The 11,712-nt window shown below is 39.8% G+C and overlaps 1 protein-coding gene and 1 long non-coding RNA gene across 7 annotated transcripts in view; one reads left to right on the top strand and one right to left on the bottom strand.

The window, feature by feature from the left end:
* The first annotated feature begins 1,498 nt into the window (after window positions 1-1,498).
* sdr16c5a (short chain dehydrogenase/reductase family 16C, member 5a) overlaps window positions 1,499-11,712 on the top strand; it is a 62,552-nt gene continuing 52,338 nt past the window's right edge. For 2 of the 5 annotated variants that reach the window (XM_020619604.1, XM_020619608.1), the window contains exons 1-2: window positions 1,500-1,636; window positions 6,087-6,414. In XM_020619604.1, the coding sequence (XP_020475260.1) occupies window positions 6,094-6,414 (321 nt within the window). In that variant the 5' untranslated portion in view covers window positions 1,500-1,636; window positions 6,087-6,093. The other 3 variants (XM_020619607.1, XM_020619609.1, XM_020619605.1) reach the window with 3 other exon arrangements.
* LOC109971388 (uncharacterized) overlaps window positions 4,996-11,712 on the bottom strand; it is a 9,243-nt gene continuing 2,526 nt past the window's right edge. Inside the window, exons 3-4 of one of the 2 annotated variants that reach the window (XR_002276547.1) lie at window positions 6,037-6,167; window positions 4,996-5,942 (exon numbers count right to left, since the gene is read on the bottom strand). This is a non-coding gene — a long non-coding RNA (uncharacterized LOC109971388). Of the gene's footprint in view, window positions 5,943-6,036; window positions 6,168-6,242; window positions 6,328-11,712 lie in introns of those variants that run through there. The other variant, XR_002276548.1, reaches the window with a different exon arrangement.

Consider the following 11,712-nt stretch of genomic DNA (forward strand, 5'->3'; position numbering starts at 1 on the left):
AGTTTGTCAGTTTGTATCTTGAAGTCCCACAGGATCTTAGCTTGGTCATTCTCAACCACCTTTGGAGGTGCATCCCATTTTGACTTTGGGACTTCCAGCCTCTACTCGGCACAGATGTTTCTGTACACTATGCCAGCCACTTGGTTATGGCGTTCCATGTATGCCCTGCCTGCTAGCATCTTGCACCCCCTGTTATGTGTTGGATTGTCTCAGGGGCATCTTTGCACAGCCTGCACCTGGGGTCCTGTTTGGTATGGTAGACCCCGGCCTCTATTGATCTTGTACTTAGAGCCTGTTCCTGTGCTGCCAGGGTTAGTGCCTCTGTGATGTCTTTCAGTCCAGCTTTGTCCAGCCACTGGTAGGATTTTTCGATATCAGCCACTTCTTCTATTTGATGGTGGTACATACCGTGCAGAGGTATGTCCTTCCATGAGGGTTCCTGCTCTTCCTTCCCTTGTTCTTCTGGCTATGGCTATATACACTGTGTGTGTATATGTATATGTCTATATCTATATCTATAGATATAGATATAGATATAGATAGATAGATAGATATAGCTTTATATATATATATAGATAGATAGATAGATAGATATACTGCTCAAAAAAATAAAGGGAACACCACATAGTTGAATGTCTTATTTTTGTGTTCCCTTTATTTTTTTGAGCAGTGTATATACAGTATATATATATAGTGATGGTGATGGTGTGCTTAGTGAATAGAAACCAGATCAGAAACGTGCTGATCTCTCCTCTCAGCTGCTCGCAAACCTCTACAGAGCGAGAGTGTGGTATGGGAGCTGTGCTGCACAGCACAGAAGGGACTTGACCCAGGAGGTGAGAACAGCTCAGGGCAATGTAGGGAGTCCTCTTCTAGATCTGGACTGCAAAGTGCAGGCAGTTCTCAAGTCAAGTCAAGTCAAGTCAAGTCAAGAATCTTTATTGTCATTATGCATAGCATAATGTAATGTAACAGTGGTATGGTACTACTCTACTATATACAGTTTACAGATCCAAGCCAGTTTTGCTTTGTGGGCTATAATTTGTAAATATTTATTAATAGGTTAATATAATATAATATTTTTAATAAACATTTTAGTTGTCAAAGATCATTCACATATACATTTTAATCAGTAAAACCGACAGATGTCTAGTGTTTTTGAAATAATTTGATCACTAGATTATAAAATCTTAGGTCATTTCAAAGGTCATTGAATCATAGGCTACTGGCTATTGTCACTATTGTTTATTATTATTTGTCTTTTACTCTTGTTTGCTACCTCTTAAACAAATATATTGATGATGGATTTAAACTGTCATTCAGTATTCAGTAGTTGGTTAGTGTTTAATGTATAGCCTATTTAATGTACAGTAGCTAAATGCGATCTTAGCGTCACCTTACGACGCACACTCCAAATCCCACAATACCTCGGGTAATATAGGAGACGCGCAAAACTGGGAATGGTTGATTCGCGGTCACATGACAGATCCGGGTTCTATAATTTCAGCAGGCGTTTTCCTTTCGTTTGCGTTTGACGTGACATCTAGCTGCTTTTAATTCCGCAGGCTACAGAAACTGCAAAGCCGCTGCCGGGACGACAAACCCAGCCAGACCCGTTCAGCGACTTCGGAATTTGGTAGGCTAGCGGACACTCCGTGCTGATTTTATTAACGTTACTGAGGTAATACACGTTTGATAGGACCAGAAGCTGTGTGTCCTAATATTAGTCTGTGTGCAATAAGAGCAAAGGCCACGGTTAAAGTCCAAACACTTGCATGCTGGGTCACTGAAGAGAACCGCTGTTAAACATACGGCGCTAGTTTAGCAGGACGGATATCTTGGTAAGTTCCAAACTACAGGCGCATTGTAAAGCTGAGTCTGTTAAAAAGACTGTCTGTCATAACTCTTAAGGTTTTAGCGAAATGTGATAGACTTGAATGGAAGCCAGTCTTCAGTGGGAATTTATTAATTGTCATTAGATAACGCTAAAGTCCCCGAGAACAAAAGAGCGAAAATGTAGAGTTAATTGTTTTCACCGAAATGACTCGGTGTTTCCACGTGTTTTAGTACTAGCTGCTCTTCATATTAACTTGTAAGCTTTCAAAGTTAAAATAATCGTGGTTGTCCTACCTTCCATGTGTCTGGAATAATCACGAAGCCAGAAACTCTTTCCAGTATGTAGCCTACATGATGACTTAAGGAATTCCGACGTCTTTATGTAAATGCAAGGTATTTGTGGAAACCCATGCAGATAGAAATAGTGCTGCAACAAACTCATTCAGTAGAAAAGTAGTCGCCAGCATTTCCACAATTGTTTAAAGAGCCCATGGCGCTTTTCCTTGTTTTCTGACTTAACTACAATGTTACAACGGTGAATTATCATCTTAGATGTGACCTAAAGCTCAGAAAATGAGGTGCACACGTATGTTCTAGTATTTATATGCAGAGGCAACTCTGTCTATACACTTCTGGCGAGACTCTTTATATCTACCAAAATAAAGCTTTACATGATAGTTTAAGAATCTCGTTGAGTGGACATAAATCCAGGCCGTTGTGCATTCATGTGAGCTTGCCCCCACCATATTGAAAAAATGTTATACTGCCTTGTTTATGTATGTTTTCAATAAAGTTTATTAAAAAAAAAATTACGTCACTTCCCCACTTAACCCATTTTATATTCCTTGTTTATACACCTTTGTGTATATATATTTGGAAAACTATCTAAGCTGTATACATTTTTTATTTTCCTAATGAATATTCCTCTTGTTTGCACTTTTTTTTTCTTATCTTGTTTACTTGTCTACTCGCTGCCATATGGAAGAACATTGTACACACACCAAGAGCCACTGTAGTGGAGTCAGACTCCTCCTGTGTCCAACACACCTGGCCAATAAAGCAGATTTTTGACATTTCATGCTACTATAGTTTTGTCTTTAAAAACAAAGTGGCTATTTTACCTGGTCCTGGAAATAATGCAATAACGAGGTCGGTATATCATTTTACTACAGCACCAAATGCAAACAGCAGAGACCACAGCCATCAAAAGGTTCTGTGTGGAACTTCTGTGAGAAATAACCAAAAATGAGGTGCAGTGCAAACTGCCAAGTTAAGTTGGCATTTATACAGTATTGTTCAAAATAATAGCAGTACAATGTGACTAACCAGAATAATCCAGGTTTTTAGTATATTTTTCATTACCACATGGCAAACAAGTTACCAGTAGGTGCAGTAGATTCTCAGAAAACAAACAAGACCCAGCATTCATGATATGCACGCTCTTAAGGCTGTGCAATTGGGCAATTAGTTGAAAGGGGTGTGTTCAAAAAAATAGCAGCGTGGCATTCAATCAGTGAGGTTACAATTTGCCAAAGAACACATCAACTGGCCTAAAGAGAAATGGAGGAACATTTTGTGGACTGATGAGAGTAAAATTGTTCTTTTTGGGTCCAAGGGCCACAGACAGTTTGTGAGACGACCCCCAAACTCTGAATTCAAGCCACAGTACACAGTGAAGACAGTGAAGCATGGTGGTGCAAGCATCATGATATGGGCATGTTTCTCCTACTATGGTGTTGGGCCTATTTATCGCATACCAGGGATCATGGATCAGTTTGCATATGTCAAAATACTTGAAGAGGTCATGTTGCCTTATGCCGAAGAGGACATGCCCTTGAAATGGTTGTTTCAACAAGACAATGACCCCAAACACACTAGTAAACGAGCAAAGTCTTGGTTCCAAACCAACAAAATTAATGTTATGGAGTGGCCAGCCCAATCCCCGGACCTTAATCCAATCGAGAACTTGTGGGGTGATATCAAAAATGCTGTTTCTGAAGCAAAACCAAGAAATGTAAATGAATTGTGGAATGTTGTTAAAGAATCATGGAGTGGAATAACAGCTGAAAGGTGCCACAAGTTGGTTGACTCCATGCCACACAGATGTGAAGCAGTTATAAAAAACTGTGGTCATACAACTAAATATTAGTTTAGTGATTCACAGGATTGCTAAATCCTAGAAACAAAAACATTTGTACAACATAGTTTTGTGTTTGTACAGTCAACGGCAGACACTGCTATTTTTTTGAACACACCCCTTTCAACTAATTGCCCAATTGCACAGCCTTAAGAGCGTGCATATCATGAATGCTGGGTCTTGTTTGCTTTCTGAGAATCTACTGCACCTACTGGTAACTTGTTTGCCATGTAGCAATAAAAAATATACTAAAAACCTGGATTATTCTGGTTAGTCACATTGTACTGCTATTATTTTGAACAATACTGTAAATTGACAACTATGTACAGCCAAGGAGAGGCATCCAGCAGAAAGTGGGGTGCGTTTGCAGATCAACAGTCAGTGGCGTTGTCACCCAAAGAAGTAGGTTTGATGATTGACGTACAGAGCAAACAATGGCCCTCATCACCATGATGATGGCCAGTAACATGCTACCCATTAGCTATGTCTAGGGGGAGAATTTTCGAAGTTTAATGTAATCTGTTCAGCCAGAGTATATTGTCCCATCGAGAAAAATGGTTGCGTCGTAAACGCATAAACTGTCATTTGTCAAGTGTTGAAAAGGTGTCTGACCGTGAATCATACTGTTTGAGTTGTTTAGTGTTTCCACATGTTTTCGTGAGTTTTTAATGTCAACTTGGTTTTGCTAACACCTTGGTCTATACTCTGTGCTTGCAGAAGAAGAAACTTGAATCTTGGGAAATTTTTTTCAATATTCATCTGGGCTGAGGAGCAAATGTTCAGCGTCAGAGTTTAAGAATTAACAGTAGACTGATCTGCAAGTGGATAAAGCTATTGATTTGCAGCTACAGTGTGACAAATAGGTCTAAATTGATGTAGGGGTAAACTCTGAAATGTTTCCATTAATATCATTAGTAAGCAACGATTAACGAGAGTCGCCTAGTAAGAATTAGGGCTGTTACCTGTCACAGGGTGTACTAAAAAATGGGTATCTGACTCATTTGATCTTGTAGTGTGTTAGGGTTGCCCTCTAATAGTTGAGTGGCCTGTCAGTCAACTGAGACTTTTCCAGTCAAGCCTTTGTTTTAATTAAATTTTTTGTCAGCCAGTGTGCATTTGTTAAGCTAACAAAAAGTCTGGGGAAAACATCTCAATAAGGAATCGTTAGCAGTGCGAGCTGGCGCACATCAAGTGCACAGGAACAACATGCGCTGTGGTTAACTGATGGGAGAAGTTTAAACTTGTAGGTAAACTAGGCCGTAACCATGTGTCAGAAGAAAAAAATTGATTATATGAGCGTTGTTTCAACAGAAATACAAGTGTGCTACCTGTCTCGTTGGTCTGACAAATCCATATGGCAGCCTGACATTATATATCTTCAATTTAAATGTTCCATCATATGCTGCTTTTTATTTTTAAATGCTCAAATTTGTTCCTGTCACCCTTTTGCATTTAAAACTAATGTTGTGGTTGACATCAGCCTATAGTGTGCCATAGTAAATGATGATGCCTCATGACATCCTAACACAAAGTTCAGCATGTCTTTTGTTGTCTGCTATGTATTGGAGCACAGATCGCTCTTTCGTTTGCGACACTCGTGGGATATAGGATTGAATCACATTAATTAAATCCTTGAATTAATAAAGTCTGTGATCATTAATGTTTATTGGCTTTCACAGTCTGCCTTTACTTTTCAGTTTTACTATATAACTATAGTTAACTCTCATATTTACTTCACAGTCTCCTTAAAGGATAGATAATGGTACCAACGTGTAGGTGCTGTATCCTTCACCCAAGTCGCATCAAGAATTTATGACTCTATAACTGTGTACTTTGAAACAGTGACCGTCTTGGGAAACTGTGTGAGAAAAGGCTGCAGTTTTCCAGGGCCTTCAATATTTGTCAGTGGAGGTCTTTCTTTGCGGTCAGGCAGTCCATCTCAGCTTTGAAACACTGTAGGAAGATAGTCCTGGAAAATTTAAAGATCGATCAATAACTAAAGTCAGATGATTATTGATGGTAGAAAATGTAAACAATAACACTTTGCAAATATTTAAACTTACCACTTGTTTATCCCATGTTATTATGTTTCTTTTTCCCTCTTCCTTCCTAGATCCATTATGAATTTCTTCCTGGAAACAATCCGGGTCATCCTGCTGTCTGTCTGGTACAGTGTGGAATGGCTGATCCACCTCTTTGTGCCCATGAAGAAGAAGAACATAGCTGGTGAAGTGGTACTGATCACAGGGGCAGGTAGCGGGATTGGTCGCCTCATGGCTCAGGAGTTTGCAGCTCTTGGAACTGTGCTGGTATTGTGGGATATTAACCAGGAGGGGATGAAGGAAACTGCTAAACTGGTGAGACAGAATGGAGCCAGCAGAGTCCACTATTATCTCTGTGACTGCAGTGTCAAAAATGAGGTTTACAGAGTGGCTGACCAGGTAAGATTTCCTGGTATCTTGAAAAACTGGTTGCCCACCACAGCTTTATTTCTGACAAAGTACCATGCTTGTCTTGCTGTGTTCAGCTAGCTGCAGGTGGGAGGTTCACTCAAATAACCAGTAAAAGTGAACTGTTGGTGCAGTGTCAGTCTGTTGTCAATCTGATGATTTTATCAAAGTATGCAGAGCAATAACATAATAATGCCACTCCTTAGCCAGTTAATGCCTTTCAAATTGGAATCAGAAATTAATTGTATAATGTTGATATAGCAACATCAGTAAACCAGTCTGCCTTGTTCTGTAAATGAAAGAGTGGTTATCTCTTGTCAACACTTAGGCTGTCTATATTAGAATGTTAGCATGAGTCTGGACTTACTGATTTTTTTTTTAAGCTAATTTGAATTGATTTGGAGCTATTGTCCACGTAACAAGTCCTTAAGTCCAAATATGTGACAGTGCAGCTTATTGACATCTGGATCAGTCAGGTCATTTTGTGGTTACATGAACTCATTTTCAGACTGACTTTTCAGCACTATACACTATTTAATTAACCATACCCATATATCAGGGGTGTCAAACTTAATCGCACAGGGGACCAAAACTCAAAGCACACTTTAGGTCGCAGGCCAAACAGGATAAAAATGTATTGAACAGACTAAAACTAAACGTTTTTGAACATGCATATTAATCGAAACAGACAGGATAAAATATTATTCCAAAATAAATAAACTTGAACTGAAAATCACCAACTGTATTTCTGCTAAGGCTTACATTTGCAAACACCTGCTTTTTGTCTGGACACAAGACGTCGCTCACTTTCATCATGCAGCTCTTCAGAAACTCTCCCTCGGTAAATGTCCAGGCTGATTTTCTCCTCTGCTGCAATAAAACTTGCTTTCACAGCAGCTTCACTGTGATTTTGCTTTGGTGAAAACGTCTGCTGTGATGTCAGATTCCTCTTCAACTCCTCTACCTTCTGTAGCTTCTGCTCTTCATTCACGTTTTTCAGCTTGTCCTGATGTTTTGCCTCATAGTGCCATCTTAGGTTTTATTCCTTAATTGCAGCCACATTAGCTCCACAAATAAGACACACGGGTTTACCGGTAATGTCAGTAAACATATACTCAGCCTCCCACCTGTTTAGACAGGCTGTTTTCAGAATCAACTTTTCTCTTGGCCATTGTTAGGGGCTAGCTTTGACTTGAAATTAGGGTTGTATACATCAACAGACCCTTGATTGATCTGACGTAATTGACGTGGGAATGATCGCAGGTAGCCTATCGTTCGGTAAGGCAGCTGTTGCGCTGCATTATGGGATTCGTAGTTTGTGTTATCGGCGCTTCATATCGCCGCGCCGGGCCTTTAAAAAAAGATGTATAAAATGATCTCGCGGGCAGGATGTGGCCCGCGGGCCTTGAGTTTGACACATGTGTCCTGTAGGGTGAATTCCTATAACGGTGTACTATTGAGGTGACGATCCAATTCTGATTCTTAGGGCTGCCCCCAAATAGCTGAGATACCTGTCGGCTGACAGACTCTTATAGTAGCATTTAAATAGTGATATTGTGGTCAGTCATCACTGAAATTCATGCCAGTTGATTTTCTGACAGTCTAGTCCATAGATTTATTAAAAAAGAATGAATAGTCGCACTGAAGAGCCAACTGACAAAATCCTTAGTTGGGTACAGCCCTAATGATTCTACTAATTTTTACTTGATCTGTCCCCTCCCTTGCACGCACCTTTTTCTGCATCCTATATAGATGGCTATCTTAATTAACAAATAACTCAAATGTACACATTATTCCAAAAAAAAAAAAAAAATACAGGAAATGAAAGACTGGTTGAATAGTGCTGAGTGTACTTCCCTTTAGGTTTTGGTTTTTTGTTTGTTTGTTTTGTTTTTGGCATACATTTAACAATTCAGACTCAATAGTCGAATGAATCATTGTATCAAATTTAATGGTAACAGTATCAGATTATGCTGCCTAGTCAAAATAAGTAGAGAAAATCTATAATCGGCTTGTTTGGGGCAGGCCCTTTTGGTGGATTTTGTTTTTTTATCAAATAAAATGTGTCCACTATGCATACCATGCAAGAAAAAGATATTGTTCATATTAATTTTTGTAATAAATATCTGCCAGTATGCTTGTATTTTGTAAAATCAGCATGTGAACAAAAAAAGGACATTTCAGCTCTTGGCTAAGGCCAAACATTCGACTAGACCTGTAAACTCAGGACCTAGGACACCACTGGGGGCCTTTAGGGCCCCCAAACACTTGGCTAACTCCCAACCCCTCAGAATTAGAGAAATAAATGCAAATATCATGCTAAATGTATAGCATAAAATGAATTTGACCAATATCAATTATAAAGCACCAGAAAAATTGTCATTTTATTTAAGGTGACAATTTGTCATTGTCTTTCATTCATTAATACTGACAAACATCCCATTTTGACTTGGGCCATCGGTGAGTGTCTGTAGGGGCTCGTCTTCCCGGCGTGTCCCATGCTGTTGCCACCAGTCAGTCCCTGTCAGTGGCTTTTTGACATGTCGAGTCAGCCCGTCAGTGAGAGAAACCATTCTGGCTAACTGTTCATCTTAGCATCTCAGTGTGTGAGAAGAGAGCGGTTTGGGAAAGCCCCCTCAGTCTGTCACTGTAATATCATGATTTTTACCTATTTTGTTCAGCTTCCCCTTTTTTTCACCTCCACAACCTCCTTTCTTCTTCCACAACCAAAACACCAGGGACAGAGAACGCCAGTGTCATTTGTAACATATCACACATTTCAAGTAACAGCAGCTGTTTTGAAAGAGCTGCTTTGTTTATAGTTTATACTTTATAGCCTATTCTAGCTCTTCTTTCCCTTTCTGAATGGTTAATACAGACACTGCCACCTGCTGGTAGGGGGATCAGTTTCTGTCATGTAGGCACAGAACATACTACAGCCATTGGCCGTAGTCTGTCCGATGTGTTCAAGGGTCCCTTTTTTGACATCAGGTGATGCAGAGGTTGGACTATGTACATGCTAGTTCCTTCACGTCAGCTTGGTGTGTCTCTGCCCTTAGCAGACCAAGTGAACAGGCAGCTCAGCGTGTGTATGGTCTCTGTTAATCAGGGTGTTGCCTGGGAAAGGCATGCATGATCAGCACAACCCAGCCCCACACACAGTGCTTAGAGTTGGCCTTTTTTTACGGTCTTCAAGATAAGATATTTGATTACTTAATGTACGTAATTATGCAAATGTTTCAACTTTATGCTGGCACAAGGAAATTTTTTGTATTTGAGTATAGCAGTCTTTGTGTTTCTGTGTGCGCGCATGTGTATGCCCTGCGGGCATGTCAGGGATGGCTGCTAAATTGACATTTCATTTGCTTAATAGGCTAAATATAGGCAGGTGTGGTAACAAATGTACTCACAAGACGTCACAAATGCGCTTCTGGAAGAATGGTCAAAAATTCCCACCTTGTGGACAGCCTTCCCAGAAGAGTTAAAGCTGTTATAGCCGCAAAAGGTGGGCCAACATCATATTAAACCCTATGGATTAAGAATTGGTTGTTACTCAAGTTCATTAGCATGTGAAGGCAGACAAGCAAATACTTTTGGCAATATAGTGTATGTGTGAGAAAACTGAGATGCTGTCTTTGTCCTTATTAATGCGGGTGAGGTGTCATACTTGACATCAGTTTGAACATATCTATATGCTATATTTTTACTTCACTAGCTTTGCATTTTTTGTCATAAATGTTCATTTCTGCCTGTGTGGGTGTATAATGTAGGTCTAGTACTTTATCACTTTTTTTTAGTGGTGGAGAAAGTCACTGATTACTAGCATATCATGGAGGCATGTTGTCTGCTTAGCCTAGGGAGTAATTCATAAAATGAGTTCAGGAATTTCTTATAAAATGTGAATAACCTAATAGATCCTTTTCACAATGATATGAGCCAACAGCGATTATAGGGCGAGGGTGTATCACTCTCTTTGGTTCAGTGCTGCACTGGAGCATACGGTTTTAAGAGAAAAGCTGCAAGTAGTCTGTTTCCCTGAGACTGTAAAACAAAAAATGCCAAAACCCACTAAAATAATATTTACACACTTAGGAAGCTGTAAATCACATTTGTTCACAATACTATTAGTTTTTGTTACTGCCACAGGTCATTAGAGCTCTGACAGTTAGCAAGTGACATTAGCAGAGAGGTAAAATCTATTCAAAATACTAGCCTGTCAATTGTACTAATATGTTAAAATCATAGTAACCCTTTTAAATGTATACACTGTAGCTTGGTGGATTTTGGGCTTCCTGACTGAAAGACCACAGGTGGTCAAAACAGGAGGGTCAGTGTCTGCTGAGCTTGCAATCAGCACAGGCTCGCCGCAGGGCTGCTGTCTCAGCCCCAAACTCTTCACCCTGTACACTCTCTCCAACCAGGACAACACCATCATCATTAAATATGCTGATGACACCACCATCCTGGGGGCGGGGGGGGATTCGGGTAATAATAATGGACTTCAGGAAGAACCCCTCCCCTCTGCTGCCTCTAACCCTCCAAGGGACTGAGGTGGAGGAGAGGGCTGACAACCACAAGTTCCTGGGCCTGCAGGTGACACCTGACCTGAGCTGGTCACTGAACACACCTGCCACAGTGAAGAAAGCCCCGGCTCAGGAAAGAACCGTCTGAACCGTCGCCCCCTCACCCAGGCTTACAGAAGACTGATGGGGAGCGTCCTCACCACTGTCATCACAGTCTGGGATGGTAACACCACAAAGGCAGAGAGGAAGGCTCTTCAAAGGGTCATAAAGATGGCAGAGGGATCATTGGGATTGAACTAGGGCTGTTGCTAACGATAATTTTTCTGTCGAATAATCTAACGATCATTTTTTCGATTAGTCGAATAATCGTTTTATATAAATTTAAGAAAATTAAAAATTTCCAGCCATTGGTCACTTATTTCAAACTTTTCAAATTTTTTATTAAAATGAAAGTTTCTCTTAACTGTACAGAACACACAGTATATAAATAAAATTATTAAATAAATAAAACTAGTAAAATCAAAACAAAACTTGAATTCAAGTAAAATATTGAAAAAAAACTGATGAACCAAGTAAATTTAAGCTTTCTGGAAGAACACAAATTGTTACTTGTAAGTGAAAAGCAAATAGTGAAACCAAATTGTTAAATTTGCATAACATTTTTGAAACTTTTTAAAACGGTAATTGCTGTCAAACAAGTTAATCAACTGAACTGTCAGTAACACATCCAAGCACAGAACATAATGTCCACTTCTTTCTCTCCCCT

The sequence above is a fragment of the Monopterus albus genome, unplaced genomic scaffold (genome assembly GCF_001952655.1).
Source record: "Monopterus albus unplaced genomic scaffold, M_albus_1.0 scaffold223.1, whole genome shotgun sequence".
Taxonomy (NCBI): Eukaryota; Metazoa; Chordata; class Actinopteri; order Synbranchiformes; family Synbranchidae; genus Monopterus; species Monopterus albus.